Raw genomic sequence first — 24,278 nt, 5'->3', positions numbered from 1 at the left:
ATATGCCTACCATATTTCCCAAACTGTTTCAACAAAACCAATTGCAGATATATCTTTAAGAAAGCAGCATTTTTTAGTAACTAATGCAGAACTGAAAGCAAATTGAAGAAAACTGATAGAGACCGAATCATTACCTGTAAGAGTTTTGCTAGCAGGCCCACTGGGTGCATAAAACCCAGTTACTTTTCTAGGTGTATCTGCAGTGAGAGCATTCTGGATGTAAGAGATTAAAGACCTAATTTAGCTTTCAGTTCTGTCTATGAAATACTGCTTTCTATACTGTATCTATATGAGCAGATTTGCTGTCATAGTTGAGTTTGTAGATCCTTCTGGAGGCTTCTTTTACTTCTAAACTGATCAGATACTATTTAGATAGTCCTTGTTTAGCTCAGGGGGAAGGCTCAAGAGGGCCGTCTAGTTGTGTGTAAATATCTCTTGGGAGAGAATGAAGATGGTGTCAGACTTCTCTCCCTAGTGACAGGACTGTAGGCAACAGGCACAAACAGAAATACAGAACATTCTATTTAAACGTAAATTAAAACTTTTTTTTTTTTCCCTGTAATGGCAGTCAAACAATGGAACAGGTTGTCCAGAGAAGTTGAATAGCCTCAATCATCAGAAATATCAAAAACCCAGCTTGCCAAGGTCCTTGGCAGCCTGCTTTAACTGGCCCTGCTTTGGGCAGAGGATTGAACTAGACAATCTCCAGAGATGCTTTCTAGCCTCAGAGTTTCTGTGATTCTTATAATGGAGCCAGAGGTTAAAGTAGACAATTGCCAGAACTTTGTCTTCAGTAATATTTTTAAAACTCTAGATTATTTGTATCTTGATGTTCAAGATTGATTTTATGTAATTTCTCGTGAGCTTAAAAATAGAGCGGAAAAAATTGATTAATACTAGAAATGCAATCCATGACAAGTTACTTTAATATTCATAAATTTTTTTTTGAGAAATGCAGATTTACATATCATATCATTGCAGAATTACTGAGGTTGGAAGGGACCTGCTCAAGCAAGACCGCCTACAGCAGGTTATCTAGGACTGTCTCCAGAAAGCTTTAACTACCACCAAGGGTGGAGACTCCACAGCCTCCCTGAGCAACCTATGCCAGTGGTTGGTCACCATCAGAGTCAGAAAGTGTTTCCGAATGTTCAGAGGGAACCTCCTCTTTTCACTTTTCCCCCATTTCTTCTTGCCCTGTCACTGAAAGGAGCCTGGCTCTATCCTCATTGCACCCTCCCTTCAGGTACTTACAGTACTGATAAGATCTCCCCTGAGCTTTCTCTTCTCCAGGCTGAATAGTCCCAGCTCTCTCGGCCTTTCCTCATATGAGAGGTGCTTCAGTCCCTTCATCATCTTCATGGCCCTTTGCTGGACTCTCTGATGTGTCCATATCTCTCTTGTATTCAGAAGCCCAGAACTTGACACAGCATTCCAGGTGTGGCCTCACCAGTGCTCAGTAGATCATCTGTATCAGCCTGTTGTCAATGCTTTGCTTAATGCAGCCCACGATACCATTAACCTTTGCATCAGGAGCACATTGGTGTTTCATGTCCCACTTGCTGTCCACCAGGACCCGCAGGTGCTTTTTTACAGAGCTGCTTTTCATCTGAGTAGCCCCAGTATATATATACTGGCACCTGCATCTTGAACACTGCCAGGGATGGCGCATTCACAGCTTCCTTGGACAACCCGTTCCAGTGCCTCACCACTCTCACAATAAAGAATTTCTTCCTTATATCTAACCTAATTCTCCCCTGTCTAAGTTAGCTCAGTATATGAGCTAACTTGCACACTGTGAAATCTCCAGTGTATTCTGAATTAGTTTATATTCAAACTGTGTGCCTGAAGAAGTCACAAAAATCTGTGTGGTTTTCTAAGTATAACAATTTAAGATTTGCATCTACAGCCTTATAATTGTAGCCCAACAGTGCCATCCACTGCTTCTCCAAATAAACTTCCAAACATTTCATCCTCATAGGGTTATAGGGAAAATATGACAATTGTGTCATCTTAATATTTTACATGGTAATTGTCAGATACAGATGAAAATGAAATTTGTTTAGAGAAAGTCCAGGAATAAAATCCTACAACAGGTATTACTTGGAGGATCTGCAAAACAAAATCCTAATCATGAGAATAATTAAATCTGAAATACTAGATTTAATTTGGTCTTTCTAGTACTTCTTAGCCCTGCCCCCCCCCCCCAATTGTAAGTATATTCTCATTAAATGTATCTACTGTTATGATAATTCTCATTCTTATAACTTGTAATATAATGGAAGACACCTCCAAGGTGTAAACTGTAATGGAGTTTGCTTAGGTAGAGTACTGCACACTACTGTCCTGAGTTGTATCGAGCACTCAGTGTCTGACCTTCTGCTGTTTGGCTAGGTGACAAAAATGAGTTACAATTGCATCCCAACAGTCTTTTGCAGTCTCTAAATGTCTGCTCCCTGTTATATGCTATTTCTAGCATAGGAATTTCTATAGCAGCTTTATAATAAGTTTTAAGTACAGATTCATGAAGTAGTTGAATTTTTGTAATTATTTCCTCAAATCTTGAATGTCAGAATATTGATACTGACTCTTATTCAGGCTTTTCACAGAGCCAAATAGGATATGAAAACTTTTGTTTTCCTTCAAAACCTCTGTAATGGTTTCAAATGCCTTTCCTCTGAGATTTGCAGGTTAGCTGGCATGACCTGGATTTTAGCTACTGTTACAGGTCTGAGCTAATAGATTTTACTGTAGAACTTTCTGGCTTTTTACCAGCAGTTAACTACTTCTATTTCTTGCTTCTTCATCTGAAAGCATATGACTTCAGAATGTTCTTGAAGTAATCAAATTGGCCTGCAAAACCATTCCTAAGACCTAAATATTGCAACCATTGCCAGTCTTAGAATTCTAGCTGCATTTTTCTCCTTTCACTGTTACATTGTCACATGAAAAGAATAAACAATATTGGTCTGTTCTGCAAAATTAATGTACTTACTGAAACCCGTAAATTACTATGGTGTGAAATGTTTCCAAACCCACATGAAGGGTGTATTTGTTCTATTAATTCAGTTCTATTGTTAATTGACAAAGAAGTAGAAGTTAGTGACCCATGTATATTCAGTGCATCTCAGAAGCATTTTGGAAGAACATTCTTTCAGTGAAAGTCTAATAATAGTCCTTCGGGACACCTTTCACAGATGGGTGAATGTAGCTCTTGGGACTCAGGTTTCACTGTGTGCTTTTCTTACCTCCTATTTTCTGTGTTTTAAGACTCCATATTAAGGAGTAACAGCACTATAAAACATCTTTGGCTGGTTAAAAGTGCAAAAATAGTCTGGTTTTACATTTTCAACACTGTTCTTATTCCTGATGTCTGTTCGACTGCAGGTCTCTGTTCTCCATTTTGTATATGAGTAAGTGAAAATATCTATATTTTTTTACGTGAAACAAATATTTAGTAACACACATAACTGAGTAAAGAAGCCAAAGCTGGATGACACAGGTCTAAAAATGCAAGGTGAAGTTCCATTTCTGCCTGTGTGGAGGATGGTGTTTAATGAAGACCTGGCTGGGACAGCCTGCCAAGCACATGTCTGGAATGGAGAGCCATTAGTTCATCGTACAGATTTTAAAAGACTTTCTGGCAGCCAGTAGGAGGCATGACAGGCTTTTAGGCAATGGGCTCAGGTTCTGAGAGCCTCTGAGCTACTTGCAAGGTAAAGATTAAGTCGACAGGGTCAGATTGCAAGAATCTTGGATATAGGTGACTCCTTGTCTCTCACAAAGCAAATGGAATCCGTATGTCCAGATTACAAAAATAAATTAATTCATTTTCAGCGACAATATATATTTTAATATACCTAAGTATTTTTACTAATCTTTTTACATTGCACTACTTTACATTTATCACAGAAAATCTATTTCTATTATATCACATTAAAATTATCATAGAGGTTTTATGTAAATAGTAAGACTTGGACACAAAAAACAAAGACTTATGTACGTGTGCCCTAGCTATTCCGTATCACTACAAGTACTGCGAGTTCTTCAATACCACTAATTTTATTTTACTCATTTTATACTGTTTTCTTTGAAACACACACAAAAAAGTACCATTGTAGTGAAACCAACTGGAAAGTTTTATGAGTTTCAGCATTGTGCAAGGTACAGGTAGGGAAGCAGAAACATCTGGTGAAAGCACCATATTAAAACCCAAATACATTTTATGGAAAAGTTCTCAAATATACCACTAACCACCATGACAAGGAAGAGACACCTTGTTAAGATTTTTATCAGCCAGCATATTATACACATTTCCAGTTATATACTTAATTTTGTTTTCCACATCATGTATGCTACATCATTACATGACTTTTTTCTTATCCCTGTTGTATGCCTAAAGGGTGTATCTGCCAACATATTTGTGTAAAGCCCTGAACATCACCTACAACAGATAAACTTTCCCAGCTCAAAGAACTATGCTTGATGCATGTAGAGTGTTTTTATTGGTGTCTCTTTTGCCATACAGCACCAGTCATTCAATCCTGTGCCCTTAAAAAAGGTGATCATGTTGCCTAAATAGCATCTCAGTTCCAGTCTGAATGGAAAATAGTGTTGCTAGTGCTTGCAAATTTAACATAGACATAGACATTTTACAGTTATCCCTGCAGTTGAGGGAAGGTTTGCATTCTCTTACAATCTTTATGAAGCAGAATCAAAGACATCAAAGGCCTCACGTGGCAGTTTAATGGAAAGTGAAATAAAATACTGCTTTCCTTTTTTTCTTTACTGCTGACTGCTGCTAAGATTTCTGTGAGTTAGCTCTCCTTAATACTCATGCAGGCTTTCTACCTGGGACAGTGATTACCATTTACCTATTTCAGAGGCAAAAATGTGAAAATCTTCTTGATTATCTCATTGAGCTGTTTCAATAATAGACCCTCAGAATCTACTTTATCTCAATGATATTTTGTGTACCGCTACTATTTCACTTTTCATCTGCATGAAACAAAGATGTTTTATAACTGCAGATACAGTTTTAAAAAATAAACAACAAAAGCAGAGTAAAATTCTGTCCTAAATCACGTAAATAGTGAAGATTTGATTTTAATTGCATAGATAATTGCTCTCTAAATAGATATTTTTATAGATAATTGCTATTGATAGATAATTACTATGTCAAAGGAACTTTATTTACAGAAGCCTGGCTCAAATAGAAGCGCTGTCGCTACTAGTGCATAGACCCTTAACAGCACTAAGAGTTAAACACAAATATCCCAGTGTTAGGTCCACACTGCTGCCTCACAAATGTGTATATCCTGTGGGTGCTGCCCTTTGTCTAGTGTTGCTGTAGGCATTGATCTACACAAAAATAGAAAGTTTTTCCCACCAGTTACTGTTGCTCCTGAAGTGAAAATTATGTATGCCAGTTTTAAAGATGCACTGATCTGTGGGAGAGCGAAATTAAATTTGTGCACAGTAAAAGACAAAGTACTGTCAAGTAAATCTAGATGTTCTAATGACAGTATTATATTGGCAAATTTATTATTTATATATAATGGGACAATCCTTTTAAGAAACAGTTACAGGAGACATTATGTCATGTATAGGAGATTTTTTCTGTGTAAAGACTGCATAAGATGTTCCTTCTCTATGTCAAAAAAGAGCAGAACTTCATTTAAAAAGATTACCGTTCTAGAAAGCAAAAATCATTTCAGATATGTTGGCAAATGGGTTTCTCAAAGCACTGAGCATGAGCTGTTGAGGTGTTCTTCTGTAAATAAGTAGTCTCTATAGAAATTAAAACAGTTGCCTAACTATACTGGAATTACAATAGCTACTATAAAATAATTTTAAATTTACTCCATACACCTTCATTCCCTGCACTAGGGAATTAATTTTTTAGCTGTCCTATTATGTCTCTCTACAATGGCTGTTTCCAAAGAGCTGATCTTGTTTGGATCTGATAGCAAAAACTTAAGTGGTGAGGGGCAAAATTTTCTTCTAGCAAAGACATAATCAACCAATCTTTGGCCACAGAGAGGGAGAACTAAGAAATTAAGAGACAGACCAGAGTATTAGACATATATCTTTCTTTTGAAAAAAAAAAAATACAGGAGTTTGGACCAGTCTCATGAGTTGAAGGCTCTAATTTTTAAATGTTAGGTAAAGAGTTAGAAGTGTTAATGTAGAACACCCCAGTACAGGAGGTAAGATCACATTTCTCACATGCCACTGCATTGCTATTGAGCTGCTAGCACGCACCAAGCATTTTTATTTCCAGAGAGCATATAATTTCTTCCCAAGTCTTTATTGTTATTAGCCTTTTCAGATAGAGCGTTTTTGTGAGCAGGAAGCAAAACTGAGGTTAGCATATGTGGGCTCAATTCCTTGGTGTGGAGTGTGCCTCTTTAGAAGTCCAACAACTTTGATCCTGTCTTTAAGCTCCGCCAGCAGCTAGAGTCAGAACATGGCTTTTCCTGGAGAATGTGTGCTTGGGTTAGGCATTTCAAACTCTGAATTAATGTAAAACTTTCCAGACGTAATCCAGACCTGAATGTTAAGACATTATCTATTCTTCACTGATATGTTATCTTAAAAGCGCTTTATCAGGTGCTGTTTCAAAAGCACAGAATACATTGTTTAGCAGATTTATTTCACTATTTCATTATCATGCCATACATATTTAAATTCAATCACCTTTTGTTTCTTACCTTATTAATTACATTTTTCTGTTGAAATAGTTATATTACCCTCTTCTGTGGCCTGCCTTAAGAAACCTTTGCTTATATGTGAATATTTTGAATTAAGGACAAATGAAATTCCTTTTTGCTGTCAAAACCAAATTGTGAAAACGCATTGCACAGCTTTTAAAATCAGTACACTCTATTAGCAGACCTGTCAATATAAAAAGTGCATTCCATTTCCACCTCTTGCTCTAATAACCTTTTCTATGTTACTCAGAGGCAGTTCATATAATCAGAGTATATTGTCAGCTTACTGGAGTTGGGGAAGCATGAAATGAAAATTGCGTTAATATTGATCCAGTTCTCTTACTTGCAAGTGTCCTTGATGTCCTTTCCACTGAGCAATAACTGTTGGTGTGATGTAGTTATTTTCCTCTCAGCTATTACTTTACTTCTGTAAAATAGCTGGAAATACAGTTAGGAAAATTTTATTGCTCTTGATTATTTTTCTTGTGTATCATCTTTGCCTGTTTAAATGATCCACAGTGTATCAGAGAATTGGTTTCTTTCTGCAATTTATCAAACTACAGTATGCACCGAGAGGCTGCATCTCAAACTGACAGGGATTTGTAAAGGTCAGCAGTCATGAAATATGAATCCATTCTTGTGTGTACAACTTACAGTGGCAAGCTACATCTTAATCCAAATATAAACATTTGAGTGTTTTAAATTCCCATTAGAAGGACTACTTCTGGTTCCAGTCAGAATGAAGACTGCTCTTCAGGAACCTGAAATGCCTTGTAACGTTTGCTGGCTATTTATAGTCGGTGCTGAATTAGTGCAGGATCCTTTCTCATATGTTCAGAATATCTGAAATCTCAAATAAATATAATGCCAATAGTGACGACTTCTAAAAATCAATTTTGTAACCACTCTGTTCTCCTATCTGTAAACTAAAAAAATAACAAATGCCCAACATGGTAACTATTTTTATGTAGGACATTTTATATAAATATACAACACTTTAACTACAAGCACTTATTGTTTTAAAAGCCCTCAGCCTTACCTGAGAATTGTGTTCATTTTGGTCTTGCCCTTATTGTCTCCTCATTGGCATAGTTTATGTCAGTCTCATTTTTACAATGTATAACTCCTGAGAATTTTTAATATGAAAACATACACAATAGTAAAGTATTTATTTACAAATGACTCATATAAAGAAGATCATTTGGTCAGATATTAGGTATCAAAATTGGAGAAAAAAATTTATGGAATGCCTATGATTAAATTTTAAGGTATTTATTATAGAAAACTGAAATATGATTTGGTTTTACTTTACATGGAGTGATTTCCAAAACAAATGTGTGCAATTTTTACTTTCTATTCAATTTTCATAGAATTTTTTCATAGATTTTTTCATAGATTTTTTTCTCCCTCATTTCTTCAAAGATCCTTAATAATGAAAATATTATTTAGATTCCTCTGGCTTTTATTAAATCTGTTAAAACCAGCCTTTCTTTAATAACAGTCACTTCTCTCATTCTCTAGGGAAACTTAATTATATGGCAGTCAAAGCTGCTGGTTCCAGAAACACATAGCAATTTAAATAACAACTCTAGCAGACACAGGTGGGGACAGTTCATCAAGGTATGCCAGCACCGGTCTGCTACTCAAAGCCAGAAGGCCTTCTTCTGAGCAGACTCAGGGATACCTGATGTGTGTTTCCCATGGAGCAAATGCAGTCCCAGGAGGGCTGGCTCTGTATCCCTGCAGAAAGATGCTAGGCTGGGGTGGAGTGGTCGCCATGTCGATGATTTAATCTTGCTGGGTTTTGTAGAGGTCAGTTTACAGGCTCCCAGGCAGCTGCTCTCCATAACTGTGACTGCTGCAAGGGTCTGGTGCCTAATCAAGTTAGTAAAAATTAGCAATGAAAGCAGGGGTTTAAACTGTTGGAATATATAAAGCAGGAAGATTATCTAGCCAAACTTTTTCAAAGTATTTTCAACTATTAATAATGTTGGATGAATGAAAAAGTAGGAAATAGTGTTGCATTCTAATTCTGTGCACACATCATCTTAGTTATTTCTGTGAAAGTTTCTTTGATAAACAATCACCCCAAGGAAAAGCTTAGTTCTTTCAAACTGTTGATAAATTCTGTTTTACCTGCAATATAATTTCATGGTTCATATCATGACCTATCAGGTAGCCTCTTGTGAGGAACTAATTCTGAATTCCTTTATTTAATAAAATATTAAAAACTACCTTACGTGATTAAAATCCAGCAACAAGAAGTGTTCTATAGAGCAGCACATACCAGTGATCTGCAAGGAGGAAAAAGCAACTTAATCCTTAAAAGTTTCTGAGGAGAGCTAAGCTTCACAAACACTGTACTTCAGCTGCTATAAAAGAGAGGTTTTAATTAAATGCAGCATTTTACTGTAAAGAGAACAGACTTTACTTATGTCAAAATGCTCCTTTAGAAGCCACATAAAACTGTAAAAGACAATATATGAAAAAGGTTCCTTATAGAAAAGAAGAACACCATCCCATGAAGCAGATTTCCAGATGTTTGGAAACATTAGAATTTCCTGTCAGTATATTTAGGTAACATTAAAATGAGGTTAACTTTCCATTCTGCCATCTCTCTTCAAAGATCAAAGAGCACTCACTGCATAAATTGCCTTATCGGTAATTCGTTGAAGTAAACTATGGAAACAACTTTATAAGAAGCAGTAGTCTCCTTTTGTTGGTTACAGTATTACCAAGAAAACTTTCCTTAAAATTAACCGTATTTTTTACCTCATTTTATACTAAATACAAAGAGAAAAAAATTTAAAACACTATATTTGAATATATAATAAACAGATAGAAGTAAATAGTGAACTGGAAACTCCCTGTGCTCAACCAAATTGTAGTATTTAGTGTATGACCTAATAAGATAAGCATACATAAACATAAATGTAATCAAAAATATGTTATGTTTGTACTGCTAATTTAAAAAATTTATTTAGGGATAGTTTTTGTGACTCTGGACAGTTACAGTGTTGTTAAAATTTAGACTGAATCCCTAGAACCTGTTGCAACCTACAAAACACCACAGGAAATTTATTGACTTAATTGAAAATAGGCAAAAATTCAGATGTTACAATAACAATAACACACACCTCCAAATTGTTTAGATATTGTCCGTATTAAATAATTCTAGAGGCTGTAGCTTCAAAATAACATGAGATTCTTCAGTTCTTGGTAAATTATTAGGTTTTTATGGGGGTTTGGTATGTTCTTTTTTGTCTGCTTAACAATTTCTGTTTAAGAAAAAGTAATGCTACTGGAAGAGAGATTAGTAAATTCTTGACAATAGTGTATGATTTTACTGTGCAGCTCATATAACCTTTCAGAAATATAAAATACCTTCTTATGGAAGTAGGAGTTTTGTAGGGGAGTGGTGGTTGATTAATTTCTTTAAAAGATGGGCTCTTTTCAGTTACCCTGAAGCTACTGCAGGAAGCCAGTTTTTAACATGCACATCTAAAAAAAAATTATCAAGGTGATAACAGGTAACAAAAGACATTTTTTTTTTTTAATAGCTTATCTAATCTTATACGTACATTCTTTTCAAGTATCTTTGAGACAGAGCCTTCAAGTTTCAAGAAATTAGAAGGCATCAACTTCATTTGGACTTCAGTATGAGCCAAGTGACTTATTTCCATTGAATTATTTGCAAAATTAAGAAATATTTAGCTGCTTTTTTCAAGGCTTCTCTCCAAATCCCGGTCTAGAAAAATATCCCTTGAGAAGCAGCTTGATAAGGATAAGAACTGATAGCATCTGCAAATTCCAGACTGTATACTCCAATGTCAAAATGTTGCTTTCTTGAAATTATGTCTAGTTTCAATTTACTTTGTTCCTATTTTAATGGATTTGAAACATATTCTAATTAGACTTAGGAACTGACATTAGTACAATTCCATACCGTGTCTTTAAAATACAAACTCCTTTTGTCCCAAAGAGTTTTAAATGGAATATCTGAAATGGATTTAATTTCATAGTCATTTTGCTGGGGCTTTGAAAAAAATGATTTTAGGTTTGATTATTTTTTTTCCCAAACACACTGAAATATTAAGTATTCATTTATTCGTCTCTCCTTTTTATATCATTGTTAACAATACTAGACATAGTTTTATGTCATATAATTTTTTATTCAGTTTGTTGTCTGGTTTTAAAGAGACAACTTGTTTTTCTTTTTTTCTTATTTGGAAAGCTTCTCTTATTTTAAAACCTTTTTGAAGTCATCTTGAAATATAAAAATAGAACATCTGTGACAGATCTGTTTTGAATATATTTCACATTTCAGGATCCAGAAAGATCTGGTGGTCTGTGGTATTTGCTTGTTAATTTCTTGATGAATGGCTAGAAAGGCCACGAAGTGCATTCAGTACAGCACGTCTTCCGAAGATAGATGATCTCAAATAAATTCTATTCCCAATCAGTTTTTGATTTGTTAGGTGTTAAACCATTTCTTTGTAAGGACAGTGTTTACAAGCCTTGTAATGAGGCAGCCCTGTGAGACCTTACTCTTCTTGCTGTAATTTTGATAAATGGAACTCTAACTCATAAAGGATATAGTGATTGAAGGGCAACTCCAGGTCTCGTACACTTTCATTTAGATAAATGTTGGGTACAGTGCAGCAAAACTGAGGTGCACTCAACAAAGTGATAAATTTAGACAACAGCCAAGCCAGAGCTTTTTTCCATCAAGACAAAGAAGTGCCATTTACTATATTTCTTTTAGATAAATGTATGTTTAATATTATAAGGCAGAATGGATTTTAGAAACATTTATCTTGTTGCTAATCTCCAAATTTGCTAAACTAATTTAATGCTTTCTACTCTACCACATTTCTTACATCAGTGTCTGGCAATATTTCTGTAATCTGGTAACTGGAACCCTCATCACGAGGGATTTAAAATACGCTAAATTGCAGGTTCTTCTGATGCATTGTAAGTGTTGGTAATCATTTCGGGCTTGAACTTATTTTCCTTGTAATTTTAAAAATACATCTTCATGCATAAATAATTTTAAAAGACTGTCACTAATCGGTTACTGCAGAAGCGTTGACTCTATGATTACTTCAGATTAGTATTTCTGAAGTAATTCATTTGAAGATTATCACATTTTATAAAACTCTGAAACTTTTCTAACACTCACTGGAACTAGCAAAAAGGAAGAGAACAGTATTTTCATGCTTCCTTCCTCCCCCTTGCTAGCTAATCCGAGGCGCGGTCTCCTTCAGTGTCAAGTATTCACAGCAGGATCTATTACTTGTGTCAAATAATGCTAAACTCCCTGGAAGTAAACACAAGTGTAACAAGATCCTGATATAACAATTAAGTACTCAGGACAATTCTGATACAACAAAATTGAAGGTCTGTTACAGCACATTACTCCTTTCTTTTTTTCCAAACTCTTGCATTTCTTGATCCTTTTTGTGAATTAGGAGGGGAAAAAAAAAGGAAGAAAAAAGGAAAAAACCTTGGAAATAATACTTGATTGAATTTTAAATTAAGTAAATAATTAGGGTACTAAGTAATAAGCTATACAAGTATGGTAATGAGCCTGATAACTGGACACAGCAAAACACAGTATACTAGTATATATTGATATTGTCTTAATTGCTGTCACTATCTGTATGGTCCTAATGGAAAGAGCAACAAACAGGAGAGATGCTGTCCTGTATTTTGGGCTTGGAGAAAAAACTGGGGGTTTGCTTACTTGTTTGTCTTTGCCTGCTTTATCGTTTCAGAAATAGAAATTGAGATAATAGCAATACTATATGAAAGGTTAATATTAGGAAATGCAAAACATGAGGTTGTCCTGGCCTGTAGTAGAGTCTGATATCCACCATGCTAGTAGTGATCTTCAGAGTAAAAACACTCATAGAAAAATATGCTTCCAGCATTTTTATTTATATATGACTCTGTGTTTGCAAACTAATTAGAAGATTCATCTAAGAGTAGGAGATAAAATTATAACACCTTCCCCACTGTTTATAATAACAAGACTGCCTGACATTTCAGTGCCAATCCATGCATCTGTTTCCACTGATCTATCTACTTACTATATTCTTCTTACTTGTCCTGTATTAATACAAGGCCAGGAGTCTTACTGGGCTTCACTTCATCGTTTTGCGTCTCCTATAATAGTATTCAATCATGTTTAAGTTCAGGCTTTGTAGAAGACAAGCAAAATCTGCATGTGCCTAGTTTTCCTCATATTTCACCCATCATTCTGTAGCTTAGTAGGAGGAAAAATTCCAAATTGTCATACAGAAAGGAGAGATTATGTTTGAGTTTTATTTCTTGGTTGGTAGAACTGGAGATACCCATACCTTATATGGTCCAAGGTGAAGATGCAGGGCTTTCTGTTTAGGAAAAAAAACAGAAAGCTTTCTTGCATAAGGCTGCTATGGGTCTGTGGTACTGAAAATAAAGCTAATGTCCTCTCCCCAGTTAAGAAGGAAACACTGAGCTGATGTCACAACAGGAATATGAAAGTTATTTATGATATGAAAGCTACTTATGATTCTGTCATTTGACCACACTATAATTAATTCATTATGATTAATTTTTTATATCATGAGAATGAACTCTGGCAAATGCTAGTAGGAACTTCCCAAAACCTAGGAAGGTTCCTGCTGTAAGGAGATGTCAGTCTGAGCAGAAGTCAGTTATAAGCAAGAAGGAAGGGTAAGACCTACCTGTGAAGTCCTTTGACATAGTTTCCACATGCCCATACACCAACATTTTTATTGTGCTCCTTAGAAACACACACACAGATGCACACAAAAGTTCCCTCACTGTGCTTGTCTTTTTTCAGTCTTTTCTGAATCTCTGCATAGCACACCTCGTATATTGAAATAAGCCTGCTTCGTCATCCTGTCCCTGCTATCTCTAAGATGCAAATGATGACAGATTTTGAATTTCTGAAAAGAATTCCTTTAATTTAGAGTAGGTGAATTGAGTTCTCAGAGGGCAGATTCAGGACACCGAAAAGGAACTCCTGCTGAATTTCTTGCAGATAGAAAACAAATGGAACAACACTGAACATAAAGTAAATAGCAATTATTAAAAGCAGTGTAAATAACAATCATTAAAAGCAGGAGAGTCTTTGTGAAAGTTTGTATCTTATTCAGGATATATTGTGAAAGACAGAATAAAGACGCATATTTTGTAAACCTTGATAAAGTTTTAGCAAATGTTCCTTTTTCAATAAAGATGAATGATTTATATCTTATTACTACTTGACTGTGGTTGATTTATATTTAAAATATTATTCAGCTAAATTGACAACATTTGTAACTTTTTTAGGCACTGAAGAGGATGTAGTGAAGTCAAAGAAAACTTTCCGCAGTCAAGCTGTGGTAAATCAAAATGCAGAAACAGAGCTTATGCTGGAAGGAGATGATGATGCTGTTAGCCTGCTCCAAGAGAAGGAGATTGACAACCTTGCAGGTAATTATGCTTTTCATTACAACTGAGGTATGAGCCAAAAGGCTCTTTTAAACTTGTTGCTTCTTAAGCTTTGTGATTAGTGTCTTAATATTGACAACTAAGTATATAATTACAGTATGAACAGATTCTTTGTGTTCTAGATTTAATATGATGTCCTAGTTCCATGAACTAGGGGAATTGGTTACAAAGCATGTGCCTGTTGCCTAGTCTTTCAGCAGAGATGCGAGAAAGGGCAATACCGCAGTGCTTTTACTACTGCCTGCGACATACTGAAAATTCTGTAAAACAGCCGTGGAACGTCTCTTTTCTTTTGGTTAAAATGGAGATGAGGACTAATTCCACAACTCAGGTTTTGTGAGTCAGAGAGCGGTTGTGTGCTTTGATGACCTTGATCCCAAGTGACACACAGCTTGTGGAGAGAAACCTGAGCTCCTCCTGGCACCCACTTCTCTCAAGGGGTTAAGTGGCATCTCAACCCATCTGCCACAGCAAGGGAAAACATTTCCTGTTGTAAGGTGCCACTAAGAAAGAAAAACTGTAACCAAGCTGTGAACTTCGTTAGCATATGAGCTGGGAATGAGTCCTTAGTATATATGTACTTGAGAGAGCCATTCTGGTCCTTTCTCCCTGAGTGAAGGTATACGGTGAGGTCTCAGTTTTATCCATCTTCTAACAGGGTTTGTTACAGCTTTGTCTTGAGGCAATACTTTCACGGGGAAGTAGTCTGGGAAGAAAGCACGTTGAAAGTTGAAAATTCAGTCTCTTCTCAGACAAGATAAAAATGTGAGAACTGTGAAATTCAGTATGATTTTTTTTTTTTTGGTTAATTTACTTAGGAATATATTTATTAAACTGGTCCACTAAGGGGAAGTTTTGTGATGTCTCAGAATTTTTTCTGCATAACTGAATTACTAAAATAGCCACTTTTGCTCCGGTACTTTCTTCTGATGCTGTAGTGAAAATTTGTAGCAAAGATAAGATTATAAATGAATGGTTAAAAAACAAAAAAAGGCAAAACAAAAAGTAAAAAACAAGTTAAAAAAGAAAAAAAGCCTACATGAAAGTTAGTCTCATGCTTTGAAACTAGAGCAGAGCAGAGGGAGCAAGTAAATGCTTTTATTTGGGAGCAACCTCCACTATGTTATTATAACAGTTAATATGTCAATCTGCTTGCTTTTTCGATCTGCTGCTAACCATTGCTGAGACACTGTTGTCCTCAGTCAATAAAATAGTGCATCAAGCAGGACTATTACTGGAATAACTTGATCAATGTCCTGTTCACCTTTAAAAGGAAAAGACCTGCTTTGGATAAATTCTTAGAAGCACTGTTTCTTAGAACTGTGTTCTTAGAATAGTGCTTCCAACTAAGTATGCGTATAGTAGCTCTGACAGTTCTGAGCAGGTCTTGATAAAACCACACTGTCCATTCTTTTCTAATTCTAAACAGTTGTGTAGATACAATGTATGTGATCTGGAAATCTTTGAGGTATGTCAAGTTGTGGTATCTCAGAGCATCATATACATCTAGTTACTGTTCAGAGTGAAATGACACCTTGGAATTTCTATACTCAGATATGCCTCCAATTTAACCTTAAAGCTTAAATCAATTTAAACCTGGTTTACAATGCTTTGGATTGTCTCAGTAAGGGATAGGAAGTAAACAAAATCATTATAAACCAGGTTTCAATTGATTTAAGATTGCTCCCATTTAACTAAAACAATTTAATGTTGTTTATTCCATGAAATTCAGGCACCTTTTAAAAAGATGAGACCTTAGTTTTTAGAATTTTTTTAACTAAGAGAACATAAATATTATGATATTTTAATTTGTGAAGCTAAAACTAAAAAAGGGAAAGTTTGAAACGGATTGAGACTGTTCATACAAAGTTATCTGAACATAGCTTTCTTTCAGAAACTCTATAGTTTTTCATCAACCATGTGGCACAAATCAATGTAAAGTTCACCTTGATAACTTACATATGGGATGGAGAATTTTTAAATAATTACAGTCTGAATATTTTTATTATATAACCTCAGTATTCCATGTGCTGCAAAGGCAGATTTCATTATATTAAGTAGCATTTTAATAAAATATAAAAATTAGATTCCATGTTATTATAGTCTTAGAATTATGACTTCTAAGTTTGCATGAAGATTTTTAACTAAAGCAGTATTTTAGCTGTCTTACAGTATGAGTTATAAGAAGATTTTGATATTGTTTTAGCATTTACATATTAAAATATTTTACATTTTTCTGTTTCAGTTTTAGCTCCTTTTCTTCCCAGACTGTTCACTTCAAGAGGCAAGTCACATCTCTGTTAGAACTAATAATTGAGATAGTCCAGTCAATTTTAACAGTTTTTTAATACATTTTGAACCTGTGGAGAATGCAATCAAATATGCTGTAGTCAATTGATGTTACTAACTCTTCTCCTTTTCCTCTCCTTTCCTATTTTCTAATGCTGCAATAGGGCTCTTAAATACTTACCTTTTCTCTTAAAAGCCTGAGAATGCATATTTTCTAACCGTTTGCCTACTGCTTAATAGATGATTTTTTTCCAAGTTAAATATGGATGTATTCTAATATTGTAAGCTGACATTCTCAAAAGGAAATACGTTTTAACAGATAATATTCTTTCCCCAAACTTTTTTAAGTACTGATTTTGCACTACAATAAATCATTAAAAAAAAAAAAAAAGAGAAAGAAAAAAGAATATTTGAACCACTCAGGTTTCATGTATTTTAGAAATACATTCTCTTCTCTTTGTTGTGAAGTTGCAGATGACTTGCTGAGAAATTTTTGTGTGCATCTGAGAATAGAATTTAGCCTTAATGACATTTTTGAAAGATACATGTTCTGTAACTGGAGCACATTTCATCTATTTTGTCATATGGCTGGTGGCATCAGCAAGTAGGTCCTAGCCAAACAAAGTGTCCCTGAAGTCTTTTGCTGCTCTTTAATGAGTAGCTTCTAGAAAGAAAAAAGGAAATAAAAATAAGAGGATATGGGGCTTTGGGTTATTTTTGGAAGACAGAAAGCTTTGGCAGGCATCTGTCTGATTATTTGCATGGGCTCACTCAACTCAGAATCTGACTTACTCGTAAGCCGTGGTGAATTACAATCTCACGACAGTCTTGCAAGAATAAATACATGTTCTGCACTCCATTATATGAGAAGATTGACCAACTCATCCAAATAAACCCAACGAAAGACACCAACTACCTTTAATGCGTCTTAGTCTTAATGTACAGAATCTTTTGTACATCTGTCTGTAGCTGGAAGGAAATCCCCCACCGTGCAAATGTGCCAGGAAGGTTTGAGTGAGATGCAGCTTCCCAGCACTGCTCTAAGTTTTAGCAACTCAACTCCAGTATAGAAATAATTCTAGAAAGCAGTACTGCTAAACAAGAGCTGATCTTCCATCCAAGCCAGAGTGGGTAGCTAGTCCAACTGGCACGAGCACTAAACATGTTAAACCCTCTATCTAGACATCATAGTACTAACTTACTGCCCTGCGCTAAGGAACACACCAGGTCATGAGGATTTGACAGCTTATATTATTATTAATGAGATATAAGACCTTTCACTTTCAGGTCATCTGTTTGAAGTCCAGACAAGACTGGTGGTAACCAAACATTATCAATATGTTTTTTGGCCTATGCTAAATAAGCCTTTTGTCTCATTTCAGCCTTTTCCAATTAAAAAAAAAAATTGACGGTGTCATTGGAAGAAATTGGAATAGTGCCAAAAGCTCTGCTAGATAGAGTTGCAGTTAAGGTTGTGTAGCAGTACCTAAGGAAAAAAAAAAAGTAAATCATTTAGCCCTTAGGGGAATTTTCTATTCCAGGTTCTAACAAAGGACTCATTTACATTTCTGAAATTATTATGAAGCCTTGCATAGGACTAGATGCAGTAACAAAAACATTAACACACCAAGGAACTGTGTCTAAATCCTTGGAAAGCTCACAAAATAAGTATTTGGGATGAAAAACCTAAATATGATTGACACATTTAATATTTAGACATATACATATTTAGTTGGAAATATGTGTATGGCCAAAGTCTGGCCCTGAATTTTCTTTACAAGAGTTGAGCAGTGTAGATAATCTCTGGTAAGCAAGCTGTTTGCAACTTTGTCTTACTTGTTTTTAAGGAGTAATGGAGGGGCATATTTTTAGTTTTGATACATTATCAGTAATAAATTGAAAGAAAGGACCAGATAGCACATTATATTATCTCCAACCTACCCAGGAAATTTTGGAGAAGAATCATCTTCATCCCTCTCAACTACACATGAAAGTGATTCTGAGAGTGGTCTCATCTTCCATCTCCAGCCTTTCTCCTCTCTCCCTGGTGTGTTCTCTCCTGAGAGACTGAGAGCCCTGCCACCCATCACATCCTCTCCTTCCACTACAGCAGTTGCCATCTGTACATCAGTAGCTCTGATGATCTTGGGGGGTCCTGAGGGCAGAAAGCAGCAACCACAGGGGAAGCCTAGGAACGACTGTAACAAGTATGCAGTGATGCTTCCTAATAATTCTCTCTCAGCCTCCAACAGCTTGTACCTCTGAGGCTTCCGGAGTCAGAGGTGCTAGTTATTTTCTTTCTTTTTTCAACTCATTTTCTCTCACTCTGTCCTCTGGTTTGCACTCTCTTTCTCTCACTCTCTTTTTCTCTCTGGAGGTGGCTAAGGTACCTTAAGCTCCATGTTTCGTTTTTTTTTTCTTTAAGAAAAATGCATGTACATGTGCACAAACAGATATGTCAGTTAAATAGAAAATTTTCATTAGAAAATGCCAAAAATGCCTAAATATTTTTCCTAGTTTTTCAAGCTTCCCAGTGGAAACTGTTCACTGAATTCAGCATATGCACTACTGAGTAGTTTTCTCCCCTCAAACTCAGTTTTTTTGCAAATTAGTCTTCAAGATAGGAATTTCATTGCAGGGGATTGCTTGTTTGGTGAAGGGACAGGAATGTGGAAGAAGAGTGATTCTTCTTCTCTTTTTATGGTAGACATGTATCCACACAATCCTTTTACTTCCAAACATGGAAATTTAATTCAGTCAGATTATCATAGTTTCTGCTTATTATATATTCAGATTTTGATCTTCAAGTCTGTGTATAAAAAAGAAAAACATATTTGTATGAGTTTAATTTAGAGTATGGATTCAGGCATAGACTGAAAACAGTTATACTTTTGATATGTAGTTGGCTTTCACATTGACAAAGAAAAAAAAAACACAGTTCTTAACATACTATTTTTAGACATCTCAGTGTTTATTCTAATAATTTTTTCCACATTACTATCCAAAATAGCTTAATATTTTATAAGGTGGTTGCCAGTCATATATGATAGTGCTCCTAAGCACAGCTTTGAAGAGCTCTTTCTGCCTTACTGCACCAAAGTCTGAGCATCTTCAGTTTTTAAAGTGGCAGCCAGATTTCCTGCTTTCTGAGCTTTAAAATGAAATTGTTCAAACTTCATTGTTTTGTATTTCTGAATGGCTCTGAGAGTCCTTCATGTGCTCTATTTAAATTTCTTATTTTTTTCCTCCATAACTTCCAAAACTCTTTTTATTTAAGGCTACAAAATTAGACTACAATAGAGCCTTCGACTGCACACTTTGCCTAATGTGTAAGTCTGGAGCTTCTCCCTTGTCCTGAGGTACTACATTCTGGATGGAGCTTATTAGTTTATCACAGGGAAAGCTGATGAGCTACCTGATATATGGAGAGAGAAAAATAGGCATAAATAACAGAGAGAGTAATATATAAAAGAAAGAAAGGCCTAGGCATAAGGAGACAGACTTCACTGTTCTGCACCTTATTTCATCTTCACTATGCAGTTGATTCCCATGTATAAATCCCTGCAATGTTTGTAAGAAGATACAGGGACAGACCTGCGTAGTGTTAGGAACGTATCCAGAACTATATTAACCTATGTTTAACCTAAGCACTTTCAGGACACTTTTTGCTTTTTTGCCCTTTTGTTGGTTTTGGGCTTTTTGTGTCTTTTTTTTTTTTTTCACTGCTGTTACAGAAGCAAGCAAAAAAACAAACAAAAAAAGCAATTAAGAAGCAGCCCATCCAGTGCATTTGAACAGTCCTCAATGGTAGCCTGTTACAGGAGTGCTTTTAGCTTGGCTTTCTAACAAAACAAGGTTTATGTGAGCATCCTCTGTCAGCCTCTATCTTTGTAACAGCTGAACCTGGAAGCCATTTTGAGCAAACTTCAACAAAGGATTTCAGAAGCGATAAAATTCCTGCAGTGAGATCAGGTTGTTAAGGGAAAGGAAAAAGCCTGCATGACAGAGCCTGTCACATTGGCTCTCCTATTATTAGGTACCAGAGAATCTTTGTGGAAGAGTCTTCAGAAGTTCCCTGACTGTGGACCAGCAAAACATGCAATCAACCAGTAGGCACAACTGCCACTAGAAAACATTCTCTGTTGGTTCTGGTAGTATTTAGGGATACTCATATTTTCAGAAAATTTTGAAGTTACAAGTATTGCATCTCAGGTGATTCTTCAAAATACACCTAGCAAATTATATGGTGATTAAACAACTTATTTCTTTCTCTACACACACATATAAGAGTAGCTAACAAAATAAGTGTACTGTAAAAACATCACAAGCTAACTGAACATAACAATTCCCTTCACTGCAGTCTCAAGAAATACAAGGCTTACAGTTTATCCTGGAATCTTTTCCAGAATGGAGACTGGAAGAAATGAAAGCTGCAGGCTCACATCTTTCCTTTCATTTCTAATCAATTGAGCTCTATTGGCATGCCCATGTACACAAGCTGGACTGTATGAGATACCTGTCAAGTCTGGTTCACTCAGACTGACAGCTGGAATTTGATCCCTCATGTTCCCGACTCATTACAGCGAGTTCCTGTTTTGGTGGCATACTGCTATAGCAGGATGCTTTCTTTGCTTTCTCTTTTTCTTCCAAAATTAAATATGCTTTTCTAAGGTATTGTTTTTCTTTCTCTTACGTTTTTATTAAATAGACAGCTATAGTGGCTCTCTCCAAGAGGAAACCTATCACTTATGTGGACATGTTCAGCATTACTTAAGGTTTTCTAAGTTGAAAAAAGTACCTTAAATTTTACCTAAAAATGAAGAGGAAGTTAGTGCAGGTCATAGTGCATTAGTGTAGTATACTCACATCTGGATGCACTGCTTAACAATCAAGGTCTTCATTTACAAACCAGCCTAATTTACTCAATCCTTCCTATGTATAGCTTCAGGCAGAGCACTCTGTATGAATCTAATTTTAAATGGCAAATGTATGCATCGCAGTAGTGAGGTCTCTGTCCCAAGCATTTGAGTTTCTGGCCAGCTGTAAACCATTAAGGGGACTCTTGATTATTAATACTTGATCATCTGGCAGGTTGATGCTCAAACACGTCCTGGAACAATACTAAACCCACATGAGCCACTCAAGAGTTTGAGCACAGTTCAGAGGTTGTCATGTATGCCACGGAGTAAATCAGACTTTACCTGCAAAGGCAGGCAAAAGTTGCTTTTCTGTGTTGTTTTAGGCTGTTAGACACACAGCTAATTGTTCCATGGGATCTTTAGTAAGAAGATATCTAATAAGATTGACTTGGCTATGGTATTGAGCTTGTCTCTACATATTCTGTAACCATTCGATTAAGTGGTTGCTTTTTATCACAGTTTGAACAATAGAAAGAGATACTTATTCCTTGGAATATTGCAAAACATGTTTTCCCTCAGGAAGAAGTACTATTTTATATTTTTCTTTCAATGTTAGCAGGAAGGTATGGAATCAAAATAATGATTTGCTTGTGGAGGTTCATGTGTCAATTCAAATATGTGGATAGCATATATGTGTTTGAGAGAAAATGACTTTCTTGAGTAACACTATTTTCACATTCTCATTTAAAAAATGTATTTATTTCTTACTATTTTATTCAGAGTTTTAATGTGTAAGATTATTTTTATTTACATTTTCTTTTTAATCAAACGCATATGTTTGCTGTTATGGCACCACTTAAGAGAATTGAGTTGCTGTAATTGTTTAGTTATTGTTGTTGAAAAAGACCATTGAAGTTGATCTTTGATGTTAGTAGTAGTGTTACATGCTTTATGGAGGAAAGGGGGGAAAAGTGGGGAAAATTTTGGATATCAGGGGCCTATCCACACTGGCAATGACATTTAAACAAACAATAAAAATCAATCCCTCCCTCACAATATGAAACATATGATCGTGCAAGAGTAAAAAGCCAACAAAATAAGCTTGGATATCTCTAAATACAGGGGAAAGGAATTGGGGGTTTTATGCAGTGGAGGAGGAGAAAAACAAGATTACAGTCATGTTTAGACTTAGATTCTGGTTTCTGCAATCAAAAAGTTGTGCAAATTATTCTTTTTATTGAAACTGTTCAAAGTGATATGTAAAGGGAGCTGGGTATGTACATTCTTATAAAAGCCTGGGTTTGAGTGAAGGAGTTACTCCCCATATCTGAAATGGTGGAAAACAAATTGGGGGCAACCATCCTCATGTAAGTTCAGCATATTTACTGCAGAAGTCCTTTTAAAGGCAGTTTGGATCAGATTTATGATGACAATAGGAACAAAAAAAAGCCTAAATTCTGTAAACAGGGTTTTTAAGGACTCTTACATTGTTTGCTTGTTATTTATGTGGCAGTGCATGTATTATATCAATGGTGTTAATTGGTTGAAATCATTTTCTGACTACAGAGCTTTTCTCAAAGGCTTCTGGTGCCTATACCTGTTTCTGGTGGTGTTGCTATGCGATTTATATTACAAGAAACTGCAGGGTTGGTGTACATGAGTGTGCGTTACATATAACCTGTTTCAACTACAAGGATTTGTAGTCATTTTAAATGCAAGTTAGTGTCAAATACACTTGGCTTTAAAGTGCTGAAGGAATTTCAGTTGTCTGATTTCAGGTACCTTGTGAATGATTTTTAATTATTATTATTAGTATTAATATTTAATATTCTTGTTTAAGCATCATATCAAATTACAAATTGTAGTTTATGCAAACTATTTTACATAGTGAATTTATTAGTTTCAGCTAATCCATTTTATATTTTTCCATGTTAAACAGTATATGAGAAAAGATTGATATGTTTTCTGTTTTAAAAGTGTCAGCTAAAAATTACACATGACAATATTCACATTTTTTTTCAGAATAACCAGTAAATTGTAAAATTTAATTGGTCAAGCTGATCAGATATCTTTTCAAAGTATTTTTTCTCAGCTAGTATTTTTTAATGTGTAAATAATCACGAAAATATTATTTTAAAAGTTAGATTTTTAAGTCTTCCATGGTTTAAGTCTGCTTGGTTTTGGAACTCAGTTTAGAAAAGCATATATCTTATCCTACTTAAGAGTAATTATGCTCAATTGTCTCAGAAAATATACCTCTGGTGTAATTTGTGGGCTCATAAATATAACATATCTTCAGTTCTTACAATTAAAAATGACTGCTCATGAAAATGTTTGAAATAACAAATTCAAAATAGCATTTTATTTGATTTTCCGTAAGAGGTGCAATTTTACTGGTATTGCTTTAACAGACAGCCAACCCATTCACCTGATAGAACTTTTCACTGGTATCGATTTTCTTTACTTCAACTCGAAAAATACAAGAGCTAGGATACAAGTAAAACAACTGAATACAAGGTCTGAACTCTGTTTAGCAAAAAAATAACGGAGGGGAGGAGAGAGTTTACATTCTGCTTTTATTCACTGGGACCTTCTAATCCCACGATCATTTACTTTTGGAAGGAAAATATTATTTTTAAAAGTATATGCGCAGTAGCGTTTATTTTAGAAATGTGAATCACATGTGCCAACCACAGGGATCAGGAAAAGCAGAAAACTCTCCCTCTGAACAGATTACAAGACCTGTGGTGTGGGGTCTGAAGTAATTTCTACTCTGTTTCTAAGGCCAAAACTTCTTTGTTAGGTCTTTGCTTCTCTGCTATGGGCCGGTTCAGAGAGCTTGGGAAGAGGCAACGAAATGATCCTTAAAAAGAGATGCTCTTGCTTACAGTCCCAGTAGCTGACAGTCGCCCTG

At 35.5% G+C, this 24,278-nt stretch overlaps 1 protein-coding gene across 12 annotated transcripts in view; it reads left to right on the top strand.

The window, feature by feature from the left end:
• The window catches only part of NBEA (neurobeachin), a 507,179-nt gene that overhangs the window by 321,943 nt on the left and 160,958 nt on the right, over nucleotides 1-24,278 (top strand). For 7 of the 12 annotated variants that reach the window (XM_062615045.1, XM_062615049.1, XM_062615042.1 and 4 more), the window contains 2 exons: nucleotides 14,055-14,198; nucleotides 16,462-16,500. In XM_062615045.1, coding sequence (XP_062471029.1) covers nucleotides 14,055-14,198; nucleotides 16,462-16,500 — 183 coding nt within the window. The remainder of the gene's footprint in view (nucleotides 1-14,054; nucleotides 14,199-16,461; nucleotides 16,501-24,278) is intronic. The other 5 variants (XM_062615053.1, XM_062615050.1, XM_062615047.1 and 2 more) reach the window with 1 other exon arrangement.

Source organism: Pezoporus occidentalis, unplaced genomic scaffold (genome assembly GCF_034315485.1).
Source record: "Pezoporus occidentalis ecotype Australia unplaced genomic scaffold, CSIRO_AGI_Poc_V1 ctg18, whole genome shotgun sequence".
Classification (NCBI taxonomy): Eukaryota; Metazoa; Chordata; class Aves; order Psittaciformes; family Psittacidae; genus Pezoporus; species Pezoporus occidentalis.
This window is presented reverse-complemented; position numbering and strand designations above follow the sequence as displayed.